General features: G+C 33.6%; 2 protein-coding genes across 2 annotated transcripts; both read left to right on the top strand.

The window, feature by feature from the left end:
- Positions 1 to 3,588: 3,588 nt before the first annotated feature.
- LOC132047606 (uncharacterized) lies at positions 3,589 to 4,410 on the top strand. Its single transcript, XM_059438626.1, has one exon. The coding sequence runs from the start codon at positions 3,589 to 3,591 to the stop codon at positions 4,408 to 4,410; it is 822 nt and encodes a 273-aa protein (XP_059294609.1).
- An 86-nt stretch (positions 4,411 to 4,496) lies between these two features.
- On the top strand, positions 4,497 to 6,591 carry LOC132047605 (uncharacterized). Its single transcript, XM_059438625.1, has 3 exons — positions 4,497 to 5,313; positions 5,835 to 5,906; positions 6,578 to 6,591. Exons 1-3 carry the CDS (start codon positions 4,497 to 4,499, stop codon positions 6,589 to 6,591), a joined length of 903 nt encoding a protein of 300 aa, XP_059294608.1.
- The last annotated feature ends 12,763 nt before the right edge of the window (positions 6,592 to 19,354 follow it).

Below are 19,354 nucleotides of genomic sequence, written 5' to 3'. Positions count from 1 at the left end.
CCCGAATAGCAAGGTCACACAAATCAACTTTTTTTTTAAAAAAAAAAAAGGGGAAAAGGGCTAAATATACCCCTGTATTATCAACAAAGGGTTAAATATACCCTTCGTTATACTTTGGGTCCAAATATGCCCTTACAGTTATACTTTGGGCACAAATATACCCCTCCACCGTTAACGTTGATTAAGGTTAATATTTTTAATGAAGAAAATGCCATGTGGCATGCCGTCTCATTGTTCAAATCCAATTTTAACCCTCCCTCCTTCCATGTCATCTTTCACCATTTGCACCTCCCCTCCACCACTACTACACCACTATACTCACCACCATTTTCACAAACTCGAAAGGTGGAAGAAATCAAAATGTTTCACATGACTCATCCCAATTAACTGCTTTCCCATCAATTGGAAGCCAGAAAAGCCATTAAACTTTGAGGTATATCTACATTTTAGCATTTGATCATAGGCAAAACATTGAGCAACTTCTTGTCCTTAAAGACATAACGAGATTAATTCAACCGTGTAGTACGGTCCGCCCAATCCAATAGGAACATATCATGAGAAAAAAAGTCACGGGCACATTACAAGACACTGAAAACTAAAAGTTGGTGCACATGAATAATGTCGTAATATTGGCAATGCAAGTAAAAGGGCTTGCTCTGTATATACACACATGGAGTAATACTTGGGGACTCCGATACCTTGCTTATAATCTAATTTTGAAAAACTAAAATATGTACATCTATGAAGCAATTAATTGGGATGAGTCATTTGAAGCATTTTGATTTCTTCCACCTTTCGAGTCTGTGAAAATGGTGGTGGGTATAGTGGTGTGGTAGTCATGGAGGGGGAGGTGCAAATGATGAAAGATACATGAAAGGAGGGAGGGTTAAAATTAGATTTGGACGATGAGGTGGCATGCCACATGACATTTCTATTGGAAATCTTACGGAAAATACTTGATTACGAATGTTGTGGAGAATTGTCCATAGCTTGAGGCATGCCAATTAAGACACTGTCCTTAAGGATATTTCACCCGGTATAGGTGTATCACTCGGGATTCAACAAGCTCTTCTAGTATAAAATTAGGAGCCAGAAACTAACAAAATTTTTAAGTCATATTGTAAAACCCAGCACACATAATATTATATGAGGAAGCTTTTGTATCAAATTGTTCATCTAAAATGAGGACGACTTGTGTTAATATATAGATCAGAAAACCACCCATAAGATGGTTGAATACTCCAACGGCTATATGAAATCAATGGACAGTAAAAAGGCTAAATAATGAAGACAATAAAGGCTAGTGATTAATGAGAATATTATCACATAATAAAAGCTAATTCAAGGGTCTGTTATTGTTGAAAAACAAACGTTAGAACTGGCTAATCAAGGCTTTTTATGGTTTTGAATATTTGTCCCACAAATGCCAATAACATGTTAGAATTTGGATAAACAATAATTGACATATTAAAGACTCATTAACTTGGTGTAAAGAGAATGAATTTCTACAATATTCTTTTTGAGATATTAACATATTTTTCAACAATCCCCCTCATATCTCAAAAAGAATAATAAGGAATGGAATGAAATAAGAAGTTTTGATGGGTTTTCACATATCTCAAAAGGAAAGAAGGAGAAAGAACATCTTGCTGGGTTTCCACATAGTACAATGCATCGAATCTGGCGTTGCGTAGACTATGAATCAGACTTAGATAAAATAAGATTATACTTACAGAACAATTGGTGAAGTTTATAACTTCTATGAACCAAGAATTCTTTTGTAAGTCCATGGTCTTATTCTATCACATTATACTCACACAATGTTTGTCGTTATCGCGGTTTTGTGCTAAGAGGCCATGCGCGTGTCTTGGTATTCATGAGTGCTCTAGAAATCCGTCACAATTTCATAGAAGCGGCACCACTCCATACTTATATAAACCACCCATCGTTGTACTGCAGAGCAATACACTACCTATAAAGGATATGGTAATGGATTAAGAGTTTACAACTCAGCCTCACTTTGCCTTGCAGAACTGCACTATATTCACATACCATAGGAAGGAGCATAATTTAATAGTGCATACATGATCAACTAATAACTTGTTATTACCCATATAAATCAAATACATGGGATCTCCAATTACATAGGTTGGGTTATCATTATTATTGATCTTCTTAAATTGAGTAAAAAATTCCATTCCATTCCCCTCGATGTTTCGTATAGTCTGTGAATTGATCAAGTTCACCTTCTAAATTCGGATAATTAATGAAAATAATTTCATCTCACAATAGCTGCTTTATCACATCATATCTCATATGAATGTATTTTATTGCCATTGAAAAATTTAATTTTCTACTACAACTAATGTTGTTTGGCAATCACAATATATAAATACGTTGATTTTTATCTCAACCTCAATACTCATTAAGAAGTATCTTAACCTCATTACCAGCCAACTTCAAACCACAAACGTAAATTCATTTATGATCTATTTGGCTGATTTTCATATTATTACACCCTCCCCCCCGAAGGGGTAAACAAATAATTACTAATGAATTTTGAGATCCACGTGACATCACTGTACCCTACTAGTACAACTACAAAATACACTATTTTATTACCATATTTGTGGTACCTCTCAAGCAGGGGCGGATCTACGTATATCCCAGGGTGTTTATCCGAACCCCCTCAGTCGAAAAATTACACAATTTATATAAGGCCAAATTTTTATTTTATGTGTATATATTTAATATTGAAACCCCTCAATACAAATGAAAGGCGCGACTCGGTGGCGCGGGGGTTCGAGTTGCACGATGCACGCGGGTTCGAACCCCGGACCCCCGCTTGCAATATTTTACGAACATTTTATTTAAGCTGTTTCATTAAACAAAACGACGTAGTTTAGTAACATTATATTTACTTAAAATAAATGGACAAAACGACGTAGTTTTGTTGGGGACAAGTCTAATTGGATTCAAATCCCTAAATAAGTCAAATACTAAACAAACCAAAGGTTTTCTTTCTCTTCTCTATCATTATGATATATATATATATATATATATATATATATATATTTTTTTTGGTATTGCTCGGTTTTTTTTTTTTTTTTAGCCATGGTTTAGCCATCGACATTGTCCTCTCCTTAACGTCGGTCGTCTGCGGTCTCCGTTCATGACTTCTTCGGTAAGTTCTTAGTTCCCTCCTTTCTCCATTTTTTTTTTATCTTTTCTAAAATTCTATATATTTGCTTTATTGCTTACCCTCTTCATAGTTCATACCCCTTTGTGAGAATAAAATACGGGTATGTTGTTGTTGCTTATTGTTTTAATTTTGTATATTTGCTATAAAGTTTAGCTCAATTGCTTCAAATTTGCCGGAGTGACCGAGAATTGATCGGTTGCATAATTTTCTCTCTTGCTTTTTAGATTATACCCATGAAGTATTTTTTGTATTTGGAGATATGATAGTTGAAAATCTTGGAAAACATATTGGTCTACTGAACAGCCCACATAACCAGTCAAAAAAGAAATGTCAAGATTTATTGCGGGTACAACAGATTCATTTTGGTATTTTTTGTATTTGGAGATATGATAGTTGAAAATCTATTCATTTTGCACTTTAGTCAATTTAAGCATGCGTATTTGGTCCGCTTAAGTGCTTCCGTTGATGTAGTAAGACTTCTCATAACTCAAGGATTGGCATTTCGAGGTCATGATGAATCTAAATCATCACTTAGTAGGGGTAATTTTCTTCAAATTCTCTCATGGTATGCGAAAAAGTGTGATAATATTCGTGATTATGTCTTTGAACATGCTCCTCAAAATGATCAAATGACTTCTCCAATGATTCAAAAAGATATTGTGAGTGCTTGTAAGATAGAAATAATTAAAGCTATTCTTGAGGAATTAAATGGTGACTACTTTTCTTTACTAGTTGATGAGTCTTTTGATGTGTCACGTAAGGAGCAAATGGCTATTGTCTTACGATATATTGATAGAAATGGATTTGTGATGGAGCGGCTTCTTGACATTGTTCATGTTCAAGATACTAGTGCTTTATCTCTAAAGAGGGCAATTGTTAATTTACTTGCTCAACATTCCTTAAGTCTATCATATGTGCGTGGACAATGTTACGATGGGGCAAGCAATATGCAAGGTGAGATCAATGGCCTTAAAATGTTGATTAGGCAAGAAAGTAGATCAGCCCATTCCATTTGTTGTTTTGCTCATCAACTTCAACTAATTCTTGTTACGGTTTCGAAAAAATGTATTAAAGTGGGAAAACTTGTAGTGTTGGTTTCAAATATTTTGAATGTATTGGGATATTCTTTTAAGCGTATGGATGAATTTCGAGATTCTCAAAAAGAAAGAATTCAAGAGGCATTAGATTTGGGTGAGCTTACAACCTAGTGGCTTGAATCAAGAACTTGTTCTTTCAAGAGCTTTGTGATACGCGTTGGGGATCTCATTTTAAATTTTTCAACAATTTTATTCTTATGTTTGGCTCTATTCTTAATGTTCTTGAATCACTTGTTCTTGATGCACGATTATTGGATGAAAGAGCCAAGGCAATGGGATATCTTGAAGCTTGTCGAACATATGAGGTTGCGTTCATGTTGCATTTGATGAGTGATGTTTTAGCAATCACAAATGAGCTTAATAAATGCTTACAAAAAAAGGAGCAAGATTTGACAAATGCCATGTTACTTGTTGAAGTAGCAAAAATAAGGTTGCAAGCATATAGGGATGAAGAATGGGATTCTTTTATTGCTAGGGTGTCTTTGTTTTGTATCAAGCATGGAATTTTGGTACCTAACTTTGAGGAGCCATATGTTAGCTCTTTAAGATCACGAAGGAGACTTGGTGACAATAAAGTCTCTCATCATTATCGTGTTGAGGTATTTTGCAATATTATTGATTGGCAACTTCAAGAACTTAAAGATCGTTTTGGCGAAGCGACGACTGATTTGCTTCATGGAATTTCTTGTTTGAATCCAATTGACTTGTTCTCAAGTTTTGATATCAGGAAAATAATGAAAATGGCTAAATTATATCCTGATGACTTTAATGAATTCAATATGGGTTCTCTTGAGAATCAACTTGCAAGTTACATTATTGATGCTCGTGATGTTGATGAAAGGTTCTTCAATCTAAAAGGGCTTTGTGATCTTTCGAAAAAATTAGTTCAGACAAAGAAGCATTCAAATTATCCTCTTGTATTCCGCTTAGTGAAACTTGCTTTGCTTCTACTGGTTGCTGCCAAATCCGTTGAAAGAGCTTTTAAAATGAAGTTTATTAAGAATGACTTGCGGAGTCGAATGAATGATGATTTTTTTTTTTTAGCGGTTGCTTGATGCCTTATGTAGAAAATGATGTTGATAATATTTTTAATGATGCTGTTATTTAAACATTTCAAGATATGAAACCTCGTCGAGTACAGTTGTAAAACTCCATGGTTCTTGCTTGTGTAGTCTAACTTAGTTTCTTTGTTTTTGCTTCAAAAGCTCCTAAGCTTTTACTTTTGTAATATGGCATCTTCAAGTTGCCTTTGTTAATGGAAACTTCTTACTTTATTAGCTTTTGCTTAGTTTATTACCTATATTGTGGCATTTTATTGTGATATTTTTCTTCATCATGAGCGGAGGTGCCTTCACCCAGCTTCGAGGTTTATGTACGCCTCAAGCAGGCCTTTGACAACACTATTCTAGCTTCGAGCATGATTTTTAGTATTGTCTGTGCAAGAGTGATGCTTGATTTATTATATAGGAATTAGTTCCTATGTGTAGTTCTGATTTGATTTCTAACAATTTGCTACATTGATGACATTGTCTCAGATATAGAAGCTCTTCCGAACCATTTGCGGAAGAAGTATGCCTTACAGCGTGATTTAGATAAAAGTCCGCAAGGTATTACTTATATTCCAAATTTTATATATTATTGGACTATTAAGGTTCTCTCATGCAAGTTAGTTGCTTTTTGACTTTTCATTGCTATGTGCTTCGTTAAGTATACTTTATGTATTTAAGTTATTCCTGATCCGACCCGCTCATTTGCCAACACAAGCGTGCTTATTTTATTTTTTGAACTCCCTGAATGGAAATCCTGCCTCCGCCACTGCTCTCAAGTATTATTACTTTTTCATAAAATCAAGTAGCATATATAACATTAGTTGGACACCCCCACACTTTCAAACATTTTAGCATATAAGTAAATATAGATGAAGAACACAAATGATTGCACTTATAATATTCGGAAAAGGGTCAAATATAACCTTGAACTATCAAAAAAGGGCCAAATATACCCTTCGTTATACTTTGGGTCCAAATATGCCCCTACCGTTATACTATTGGCTCAAATATACCCCTCCACCGTTAAAGTTATCCAAGTTGAAACCCAATCCCACATGGCACTAAAATTTTAATGAGGTGGGTAATATGTGGCATGCCACGTCACTAATCAAACTCAATTTTACCCCACCTCCCTCTCCTTCCATATCATGTTTCACCATTAACATCTCCTCTCCACTATTGTTACACCCTTTCACTAATATTTTTTTTCTACATTAACATTGTTCCAGAAACAGAAGTATGAGCTTAGAAATTACGCAATTAAAGAAAACTAATAATTGGGTATCACAATTTTACAAGAAGTAGGCAGAAAAAATCACAAACAACGGACACAAAGACACCATATTTCACCCTCTAGTTGCGAGCAAAGCAAGTTTTGGAGGTACTCGAAGGCGAATCTTATTGGAATATGAGTAACGATCTAAGGCGAGAGAAAAGGCTACCTGCTTCTTTTGACAGAGAAGTTTATGATGTCTTGGATGGGAAGGAAGTCACAGAAGAAGCATACCACCTAGCTCTGGTAACTATAACCACAAATGAAAAATATGACTATGGGATAGAAACAGTTGAAGAAGAAGAACAGGAAGAGGACTAGGATGACGATGTTTCTCATACAAGGGAATATATCATGGTAGATGATGTTCTACATCTAGCCATGGAGGAAATTCGAAGCAACCCACTAATGGTGAAAGATGATATGGAAGGAGGAGTTCGAAACCAAAATGCCCCCAAAAAAACCACTTTGAACCAAAATACCCCAATAAAAAAAAAAGTTACAAAATTACCTTTAGCGCAATAATTTACTGCGCTAAAGCAGTTCACGAAGACGGATACGTTAAGCTGCTTTAGCGCGATTTTCTTGCGTTATAGGAGTTTTGTTAAAAAAAAAAAAAAATCTATAACGCAAGAAAATGCGCGGTATAGAAACAAAAAAAAAAAAAAAAAAATTGGCCAACTTTATTTTTGAAACACTTAGTGTTTTTATACTTTGACCAATGATTAGTCGTGTGTCAAGACTCAAACGTCAATATTTTATATAGAACCTGATATTTTTTTCTGCGTACAATAATGTAGGTTCAATACATCAAGAATACGTAAACGTTCGGATCGTCATTTTAGGGGTTGAAAAAGTGCCCGAAGTAAGTTTTGTTTGTAAACTTTAGGTTTAAGTATTCTATATACATAGACATCCATTTTTGTTTGAAGACTTGTTGTCATTAGCTTAAAGTTTTTTATTTTTAGGGTTTAGATTTAAGTGTGTTATTTTTTAAAACGTAACTTTATTTCGAATATACCCGATTTTTTGCGCTCGGACGTCCGATTTGCGCGATTTTTTTTTTTTAACATATTCGAAAGAAAGTTACGCATTAAAAAATAACACACTTAAGGAACTTAGTGTTTTTTTCCATAAAAAGATTGCAACATCTTATTTTAACAAATCTTTTCTGTCGTGTGTGAAGACTCCGAAACGTCAATATTTTATATAGAACCTGATTTTTTTTTTTTTGCGTACTATAATATAGGCTCAATACATCAAGGATACGTAAACATTCGGATCGTCGTTTTAGGGGTTGAAAAGGTACCCGAAGTAAGTTTTGTTTGAGGTTTAAGTGTTTTATTCTTTAAGGTTTTGATTTAAGCGTGTTATTTTTTAATCAAGACATAACTGTATTTTGAATATAAATATAATTCTAAAAAATATAGGGAGAAAAACTAGGTGTAAAGTGGTCAAACTTTAGATGGTCATAACTTTGCGATCGGATGTCCGTTTTACGCGTTTTTTTTTTTTTTTGAACTTGTGTATTTTTTTGAGATCTATGCGGACAAACGGCCGCAAGGCGGTTTGGCCGAGGCGATTTTAAAAAAACACCTTTTATCCCATTCAATTTCAATTTTCCCCCAAATTGGCGTGAAATTTTCAGTTTTATTTACTTATAAGATGATGATACGCAATAGATTTCAACGTAAAAATTCGGGGTAATGTAGGCGTGAATTTCAATTTCACTTTCAACGGTTTCAATTTTTTGAAAATAAAGCGACTAATTTTCTCGACATATAAAGTTGACTAAAATAACCTTCTTGTCAAAACACTAAGTTTTTTCAAACAAAACTTACTTCGGGCACCTTTTCAACCCCTAAAATGACGATCCGAACGTATACGTATCCTTGATGCATTGAGCCTACATTATTGTACGCATAAAAAAATATCAGGTTCTATATAAAATATTGACGTTTCAGAGTCTTGACACACGACTAATCGTTGATCAAACAAAAAAAAAAATATTCTTTAGCGCAGTATAAAGCAATTAAAAACCTTTTGGCAACGGCTTTATTTTCAATAAATCTAAACCCTAAAAATAAAAAACCTTAAGCTAATGACAACAAGTCTTCAAACAAAAATGGACGTCTATGTATATAGAACACAACCTAAAGTTTACAAATAAAACTTACTTCGGGCACCTTTTCAACCTCTAAAATGACGATCCGAACGTTTACGTATCCTTGATGTATTGAGCCTACATTGTGTGTGTGTGTGTGTGTGTGGGACACGGAAAAAAATATTGGTGTGTATATAAAATATTGACGTTTCGGTCAAAGTATGGAAAAAAACACTAAGTGTTGCAAAAATTAAAGTTGGCCAATTTTTTTTTTTTTTTTTTTTGGTACTGTTTCTATAACGCGGTATTTTCTTTTTGCGTTATAGATTTTTTTTAACGACTTCTATAACGCAGTAAAATCTGCGCTAAAGCGATTAACCGCTCGAGTCACGTGAATCGCTTTAGCGCGATAAGAATTACTGCACTAAAGGTAATTTTGTAACATTTTTTTTTATTGGTGTATTTTGCTTCAAAGTGGTTTTTTTGGGGGCATTTTGGTTCCAGACTCATGGAAGGAGAGGGAGGTGGGAGTAAAATTGAGTTTGGTTAGTAACGTGGCATGCCACATATTGCCTATCTCATTAAAATTTTAGTGTCATGTGGGATTGGGTTCCAACTTAGACAACTTTAACGGTGGAGGATATATTTGAGCCAATAGTATAATGGCAGGGGTATATTTGGATCCAAAGTATAACGAAGGGTATATTTGGCCATTTTTCGATAATCCAGGGGTATATTTGGCCCTTTTCCGTAATATTTCCCATCTCATTGCCAATAACTGCAATATATATAGCAATTGATTTCAATGATTTTAATGAATGAAGTGATTAAAACTCATTTAAGACAAATAACAATTTTCAAAGTCAAAACAGACAATAAGCCAATGTTTTGTAATATATGAAAGTCATTCGTTTGGTCAGATACAACCTTTTAAAAATCTAACATTAGTATAATCTCAAATTAACTAATTTGTCTCCTCAACATAAGAAAAACTTAAACATTCATATTTTTTAGTATAAGAAAAAACTAACATATCTAAGTCTAACATGTCATAAATCATATGAATTAGTCAAGTAAACAAAGTATTAACATTTTCAAATTCAAAATTATCAAGCATAGATAAATCATGATTACAGTACTCATCAGCCACAAAACGTTATTTTTGTTAACACTTTATCAAACTCGAATAAAATCTGCACCCAATTCTTTCTAATAATCATATAAAATCAAATTGGATCACATATTAGGAACATGTGCCACCTCAGTTAACGCTAAAGCTTTTAAGAAGAACTTTTCCATTCCAAGAACTTGATTAGTTCTAGAATCACCAACCTAAATAAATCATTCTTCTTCTTCAACTTCGGTGTAGAACACAAAATTATGTTAGCACAAATATGCTTTGTAGCATAAAGTCTAACACCCAGTCTCTCATATTAGCCACAAAATTCGTTTGAGAAATGACCACAATAATTATAACGTCCGCTTAGTCAAATTTATTTTACTTAGCGGGATTTACATTTCTCCGAATCGTCTTCCACATTGAGGAGCACAATGGCTTATTTTTCTATACACCAAAATAATTATTTTCATAAAGATAACAATTTTCAGATATATTTAGCTAGCACACAGTTGTTCAAATACATGGATAAAGAAGCCTCAAAATCATTTTAGAAAACACAAACTTCATCCATCACATAAACGATCCAGAGAACAACATAACTAATGCTTTCTTTGTTTCTCCTTGCATGCTAATTCCACTAACACCAAAATTATTATTATCTTCAAATTAATCCCATGGTGAACTGGAACATTTCTACGAGTCGCTCCAATACCCAATTAACTCATAATTTTTACACTAAGATATTGCCCCAAAAACTCAATATTAAAGCTTAAAGAAGGTAATCACTAAAACTCACAGAGAAATTCAATTGCAATTTTCATAAAAGTATTAGCTCAATTGCACATACCTGGTACTCTTGATATTATGTCATACAAAAACATAAGCGTCAGTAGATATGGTATACCATGTGTTATACCGTTCATAATTGGTATTCTCTATAAGAACAAAGTGAAAATATCCTTAAGATTGTTGGAAATCTTACGGAAAATACTTGATCATGAACGTTGTAGAAAATTCTCCATAGCTTGAGGCATGTCAATTAAGACACTGTCCTTAAGGATATTTCACCCGGTATAGGTGTATCCCCCAGAATTCAACAAGCTCTTCTAGTACAAAATAAGGAGTCAGAAACTAACAAAGATTTTAATTCATATTGTAAAAACCAGCACACAAAATTATATGAGGAAGCTTTTGTCTCAAATTGTTCATTTAAAATGAGGAGGGACTTGTGTTAATATACACATCAGAAAACCACCCATGAGATGGTTGGATACTCCAACGGCTATATGAAATCAATGGACAGTAAAGAGGCTAAATAATGAAGACAATAAAGGGCTAGTGATTAATGAGAATATTATCACAGAATAAAAGCTAATTCAAGGGTCTGTTATTGTTGAAAAACAAACGTTAGAATTGGCTAATCAAGGCTCTTTATGGTTTTGAATATCTGTCTCACAAATGCCAATAACATGTTAGAATTTGGATAAATAATAATTGACATATTAAAGACTCATTAACTTGGTGTAAAGAGAATGAATTTCTACAATATTCTTTTTGAGATATTAACATAGCAAAACCTTCTTATTTCACTCTATTTCTTTTTATCTTTTTGAGATAGTGGGGGATTGTTGAAAAAATATTATATAATATCTCAAAATGAATTAATTTGTGTAATGATAAGACAATTATTTTTACTCCTTCAATAGACCACTATTACGCATTCAATTCTTCCAAACGTTCATGTTGACCAAATGCAACAAATTGATATCCACTCTTAATTGCCATGACTTTACTCCTTATTAGCATTACTAGCAATACATGCCCATGCATCGAACGTGTCTATGCACTTTAATTAGCCAGTCTTTAAGGTTTATATTTTGATAATAACTTTTAAAAATATTCTAATTGTTTTTATATATAGTAACATATACAAATGTATTTTATGTATCATCACTTTAGTTATAATTAAAAAATGGAGTTGATGGAATTAAGTCACCATTATTGTATATATTGGATTTTTTAAAAGCAAAACCAATAAAATATTTTTATTAAATTAATTAAAAAATATATTATAATTTTTTATATTAACAATTATAGATAAAACAAATTGTTACAAAGAAATCAAAATTAGAAAGATATATATTATAGCATTAATCACCAAATTTTAATTCTAAAATGAAAATATAAAGTAATACATTTTATAAATGTAAAGAAATAATAATCAGAGACTGCAAAGGAGTGTCAATAAGTAAAGTATTGACAGTGAAGGAAAACGGGGATAAAAGTCACTGCCTCCCTTTATTTTTACTTGTTGACGTTAACATATCAAAAAAAAAAATCTTCTTCTTATTTAACCCTTCACATTAATTATTCAAATCATTTTCTGAGCTTATTGAGACTATACACCAATAAATATGGATATTATGATAAAATATATACTTTATTTATTAATTCTCAAAGAACGTGAAAAGTGAACAAGTTATGTGTAGGAGAATAAAATAACTTTTAGTACAAATTTGCATTGCTATTGTCCGTCTTCTCTTCACGTTTGAAGTATTGACAAAGAAGGAAAACGGGGATAAAAGTCACTCCCTCTGCTTACTTTTACTTGTCCACGTTAACATATCAAGAGAAAGACACTAAGGCTGCATTTGAAGTGCACGGAGGAAATAAATGTGCCGCAGAATTAAATTTGAAGTGCATACGTGTATACATGAGAAGAGATAAATATTCAGTACTATGATATATGACCACATGGGATAAAAAAGTAGTTGGTAAAATGTAAAATTTATATAGCTTGTGGTACAAATTTTTATTGCTGTGTTAGTCCTCTCTTCACACTTAGATATACTAGAAATAGAAAAGAAAAAAAATATAGAATAGAAAAATAAACATATATTTTTAGTAATGTGACCAAATAATATGGACGAAGGGATTACTTCATTTTTATTAATTCTTAAAGAACGTGAAAATTCAATTATAGTAATGTGGCAAGTAATATGGGACGAAGGGAGTACTTCATTTTTATTAATTCTTAAAGAACGTGAAAATTCAATTATAGTAATGTGGCCAAGTAATATGGGACGAAGAGAGTACTTCATTTATTAATTCTTAAAGAACGTGAAAAGTCAAGTAATGTGGCCAAGGACGGAAGGAGTATTTCATTTATTAATTCTTAAATAACGTGAAAAGTCAAAAGTGAATAAGTAAAAGTGCATGGAGAAAATAAATATATGTCGGATAATTAAAATTAAAGTGCATACATGTATACATGGGAAGAAAATAAATATTCAGCAAAAACGTGAAAAGTCAAAAGTAAACAAGTAAAAGTCCACGGAGGAAATAAATATGTGTTGGAGAATTAAAATTGAAGTGCACACGTGTATACATGAGAAGAGAATAAATATTCAGTACTATGACATATATCAACTTGGGATTTATTAATTCTTAAAGAATATGGAAAGTCAAAAGTGAACAAATTAAAGTGCACGGAGAAAATAAATTTGTGTAGAAGAATTAAAATTGAACTGCATATGTCTATACATGAGAAGAGAATAAATATTCAGCTAGAACACGAAAAGTCAAAAGTGAACAAGTAAAAGTGCACGAAAAAAATAAACGTGTCGGAGAATTAAATTTGAAGTGCATACGTCTATATATGAAAATGGAATAAATATTAAGTATTATGACGTATGTCCACGTGGGGTATAAAAATAGTTGGATGAAGTGTACAAGTTATATAGCTTATGGTACAAACATTCAGTGCGTGTACAATTTGTGAAGCTCATAGTACAAGGTGGAGGAGCTGTGTTCGTCCCTCCTCCACACTTATATATAATAAATAAATATATAAATAATAATATAAGAAGTCATTTTGTGCGTTGGAGCTTTTTTACATGATTTGTCCGTTGGAAAACAGCTCCATATATTGGAGAGTTTACTTCCCTTAACCAAAAAAAAAAACAGTGAAACTAAGAACCAAATTCCTTTTTCTTATTTTTACTTTGTAAAATCTTTGTTAGATTCTGGCTCTTAGTTTTGTACTAGAAGAGCTTGTTGAATCCTGAGGGATACACCTGTACCGGGTGAAATATCCTTAAGGACAGTGTCCTAATTGATATGCCTCAAGCTTTCAAGAATTTCTTGCAAGGCTCGTAATCAAGTATTTCCCGATAAGGTTCGTGATGAAGTATTTAAGAGTTTCCTACAAGTGTTCGTCATCAAGTATTTTCCATAAGAATTTTCAATAATTTTTTCATTAAAAATATTAACCTTGGTCAACTTTAACAGTGGAGGGATATATTTGTGCCCAAAGTATAACTGTAGGGGTATATTTAGATCCAAAATATAACGATGGGGTATATTTGACCCTTTTTCAATAGTACAAGGATATATTTGGCCCTTTTCCGGAAAAAAAAAAAATTAAAGGCCACTGGGCTTGGTACCACCTAGTGGCTAATTTATTAAGAATAACCAAGTAGGTTCGAACAAAAAGCAAATGTCTTGAAACGGAAAGCAGTAAAATGTTAAGCTAAGTGTAAATGGAAATCAGCGGCCAGATTCGTATCATTCTTATCAATCATGTCATATTAAGAGAACCATTCTTTATCAGTCATATTCGTTTTTCCATTAATAGTGGTATTTCAAATCCATTATTCGATTTAGAAATCATGTTCAAAATACTTATTTGAATTTCACATTCAACAACTCATGCTTAGGGTAAATTATGTTCACATACATATATAAAATACGACATATAATATAGATAATCGATGTGAGCTTGTCCTCACGCGCATAAAGCTTGTTCAAAACACATTCATTGTTAAAAGAGATTTTTGAAACTGAAGTACCTCAAGTCCCTCTAAGCTCTTTTCAACGCAAGTTCCAATGCTCAAATAATCAACTCTACATTCATTAGAGGTTATAAAGATCAAAAGTTGATCGAATTCTAAATCCTCACCCTTATTTCTGAAAACTAGGATGTTCAAGCCTAGAATCATGTGCTTCCCAGTTGGTTCCATATCAACGAATTCTAGGGTTTTGGATCATCCTACTACTCTTCCCAACCAATTAGAAACACGAATAAGGGATGAAGAGATTACTTTTGAAAAATTGCCCAAATTTTCACCTCAATTGCTCTTTGTTGAATTTTCGAGAATATGAGAATTTGGATGATAATTTAGTGTTAATCCTTGTTATCTTGATTTAATGACCATGGGAATTGAGTAGGAACCCATCTTAGATGATTTTGAGGAAACCCTAGAGTGTTTCTCTCCTCAAAAGTTGACCAAAATGAATTAGAATGAATTTTTTTAAAAACTTCTCTATTTATAGATTTCCGCCGACACGTGACAGACGGCCGCAACATGCGGTCCGCATGTCAACCTCATGTCGAATCCTGAAACTTACCTAAAATCGACTCTCATTACTTTCAACAAACGGTTGACATGCAATCCGTTTATTTTTTTCCGCATGTCAAGTTTAGAGACTTGACATTTTCGATGTTCAACAATTTCAGAAGATCCCACATGCGGTTGGACATGCAGACCACATCTCGATCTAGATTTTTCAACCTTACTTCTTTCGATTCTTTTCAACTTCAATCTTTTAGTGCACCCGATTCATGCTTAGATCTTGACTTTCGCACGTGAATACACCTTAATTTTCAAGGTTCGGGTCTAACCACAAGTATTTAGTGAGTTTAAACCTAACCTGAATTCACGAGGTTTTACATTATCTCCTGCTTTGGAACATTCGTCATTGATGGGTATCATTGCCTAAACTTTGACTAATTCCCAAGATTCGCAAAAATTTCGCTAGAGCTGCCTTTGTAACTGGAGCTATCCCAAAAATTGAAACTCAGCTAACAATCCAAACAATAACAACACGATCCTCACAAGGACCCACAAATTATCTTTCAACATATAACATGGACTTCACGCCTTAAGCTAATATTTGCAAAATTTCAATAACCAAGAGGTTAGAACATACATGAGACAGGGAACAAATGAGGTTATAACCTTTCATATCCTCTTATGCTTCTCATCGCCTCCTCGATATTATGATTACGCCATAGGACTTTAACCAAATACATCCTTTTTTCCTTAGCCTTCGAATTTGACGTTCTAAGATTTGCACAGGTTCTTTTTCATATGTTAGCCCTTCATTGATTTCGATCTCTTCATGAGATAGGATATGGGAAGGATCAGTAATACACAATCTCAACATAGACACATAAAAGATTGGATGGCAAGACGCACCATCGACATTTCAGGTGGCAACTCCAGCTCACAGCAGTCTTTGTGTTTTTTTTCATTCTTTTTCTCTTTAGGTGGTTAAAAGATGGATTATTGAATTTTATATTTCTCAAAAGTTATAACAAGAACTACTTAACTCCATATATATGGAACCACAATGGTATTAAAAATTTTGAATAAATTTTTCTTTTAAAAGAAAACCGAAGAGCTAGCTTAGTCCGCGTGCTAGTGTATAACTATATAACTTTAAAAGTCCCATTCATAGCACTTAGCAGTATTCTGAAATTTGCACTTCATAGCATATTCCAACACAAAGAAAGTCATTCATATGTTTCCGCTAAAATAGTATTCTCCTCATGTGTCCTCTTCGTACCAACACAGAGAGAGTCATTCATATGTTTCTGCTAAAATAAATCCCTTCCATAATTGTTGAAAATATTATACATACAATTTTCAATTTTGTGGCAAAATGTAACGTATGTATGAGGTATATATAAAAATACAAATATCTCGTGGGAAAAATTAAAGAGAAAAGACATCATTTAACCCCTGAACTTGGCACGAAAACTCAGTTTGGAAACTAAACTTAACTTCTATTTATCTACCCCCTTAACAACTTACGTTTTAATTATCTTCCCCCTCTAGTGGCTCGAGACTGGCGCGTGTTTGACAGCGCGACCCGCGCGTTAATTAATTTTGTTAACGTTTTTTTTTTTTTTTTTTTAATAGAAATCGACGGGGTAACGGTTATAATACCGTTCCCCCTTCAAATCCCCACCCGACCCACCACCCTTTAGAACCCTAAGTTGTTCAACTTCATCTTCATCTTCATCTTCATCACCTTCAATCAGCCCCATTTTTTTTTCCTCCATTCATGAAATTCCTCTTGCTCACACCATTGCTCCTTCATATATGTATTCTTCCTCCACGAAATTTCTCCATCAAATTTCTCCTCCAAATTTCTGTCCATAATCACTCTCTGTTCTAATCGAAAATTTTGTGGGTTCATAAATGTCTCAAGGTAGCTGTTCATCTCACGTAAAATGTAATTGTGGCACCATTGCAAAACACCTCACTTCATCAACTCCCAATAATCCCGGACGGAAATTCTACAAATGTCCGAGGCCTAAGGGCAATTCTTGTGGATTTTGGGAATGGGAAGATGAATTGTTCCCTGAGATGCAGTGGAATAATGTTCAAAATTTGACGTCGTCGTTAGATGCGGTCAAGATCGAAAGGGACAAATTGCAAGAAGAATTAATTGCCATTGAGGCTAGACATCTAATTGAAGTTAACAAAATGAAGGAGGAATTAATTGGCTTGAAGAGTAAACAAATTTGACTTGAAAAAAGTTCTAAACTTGGAGGAGAAACTTGCAAATACAAGGATGTTGCTTTTGATTTCGTGGGGAATATTTATTGGCTTTTTGGCGGCTTCGTTAATCAACTGAATTTATGTTGTTGTATGTTGTAATCGCGTAGTAGGTAATGTAAGAACTTTATGCTCTTGTTGTAATGTAAATGTCATGGAAGAACTTTATGCTCTTGTTGAAGAATTTTGTTGTCATGGAAAATATTACCTTGAAAATGATAGCAAAGGTCGAGAAATTTTATAAATTACTTTAAATAAAGAATCTGGAGACCTAATCTATCATTACTATCTTCGGATCCTCCTTTACATGAACAAAAAACACTACGCGGTTCTCATCTAAACATGCCTTAAAACACAACACATCTCCTATCCCTAATCCCAGTAAAGATCAATGAAGGCTTTCCAACCTTGAGGAGGCGCGTGTATACGCCAACCTTGTATTTCATATTATACTCATGATCGTCGTAATGAACAACAGCGTCCTTGTCGGTGTTTGGAAGAAATTCCAGTATGTCAGTTGGAAGGATCTGTAAAAAAAACATGTTATTACCAAAAGAGGTAAAAGAACAATTGAAAATATATAATACGACAAGACTTAGGAAATCGTCTTTTTCGACGTACGATTTCGTCAATTCTTTGTCAAAACATGCGGCCATTTCCATGTCATCCATCTTAGATGAAGGCCGCTTTAATGTCACTATATGTGTTAAGAGTTATTTGAGTTGAGTGAAAGTGAGATGGAAAGAAGGCCTATTTATAGTTGAGTTGAGTTATAGTGTTAGTGTGATCAAGTAGTTAATGATGTCTCGGATTCATTGGTTTTGACCATCACTCCCAAGTACCAACTACCATCATTTACTAACTCGGATTCAATGTGTTTGACTGCTCAAATCTGTATAATGCATTTACTTGCATCCATTCAATGCGTTTGACTGCTCAAATCTGTACACTGCTCAACGTACACTGCTCAAATGTGTAAACACTGCTCAAATCTGTTTACTGCATTTAGTGTTATACACAAAATTGCAGTGACAATACCAGGCAGCTTCTCTATGCATTTAATGTCATACACAACATTGCAAGACTGAACTGTCACAAAACCAAGAAATATACAAAAAATTGCGATACAAATTAATATTGCAAGAAACGAATGTCAATACATGGCAAAATTGCGAAACAAACCGTGCTTAATATTCCAACAATAGAATGTCACTACGGGCAAAATTGCAATACAAACTTTAAAATTGATAAAGTCTAAGTGCATATTTGTTTGACAAATGTACATCATCTACTATAATTGTTTCACAAAAACAACATTAAAATCATAGCCATCGTCAACTACATAACGATCGATTAAAGACATAAAATGCATCCCGCTACTAAACTAATTCAACTTCATTTTTCCATTTCATTTACGGCGATGAACTCGTTTGACTTAAAGAGTTCAACTCGAGCGGCTTTGGCCCTTGTTCTCATTCTCTTTTGTCCATTCATTTGTTGAAGACCTTATTGTGTTATAGCTGGACTACTTTTCCATTTTAGTCCTCCTGGTCTTGGTTTGTGTTGTCCAAGACTACCAGTGACTACTGCTGAATTCATAGGCATGGTTGAAGACTGATTTGCCATTCAGTGTCGCATTAACAAAATAGATATCCATTAGGCTAAATAGATCTCCATTAGGCTAGATTGTTTACAAGAAATGGTTAATGAGGTTGCAAACTTACATTGACAATTTTGAAACCACTTTGGGTCCTAAGTACTCCCATTCCCACAACTCTTGGCCTCTTAAAGGGTGCCCTCTTCCCAAGAACTTGACGCACTTTGCATCGTAAGCCTAAGTCACATTTAAGGTGTCAAACACTTAGAATTGTAAAATTGATT

This window comes from Lycium ferocissimum, chromosome 2, assembly GCF_029784015.1.
Source record: "Lycium ferocissimum isolate CSIRO_LF1 chromosome 2, AGI_CSIRO_Lferr_CH_V1, whole genome shotgun sequence".
NCBI lineage: Eukaryota > Viridiplantae > Streptophyta > Magnoliopsida > Solanales > Solanaceae > Lycium > Lycium ferocissimum.
The sequence above is the reverse complement of the archived record's forward strand: the minus strand, read 5'-3'. Positions and strand labels throughout refer to the sequence as shown.

Coding starts and splice junctions, on each gene's coding strand:
- LOC132047606 (XM_059438626.1), top strand. CDS start 3,589: ATGATAGTTGAAAATCTATTCATTTTGCACTTTAGTCAATTTAAGCAT.
- LOC132047605 (XM_059438625.1), top strand. CDS start 4,497: ATGTTTGGCTCTATTCTTAATGTTCTTGAATCACTTGTTCTTGATGCA. Junction 5,314..5,834: donor TATTAAGAATGACTTGCGGA/GTCGAATGAATG, acceptor ACATTGTCTCAG/ATATAGAAGCTCTTCCGAAC.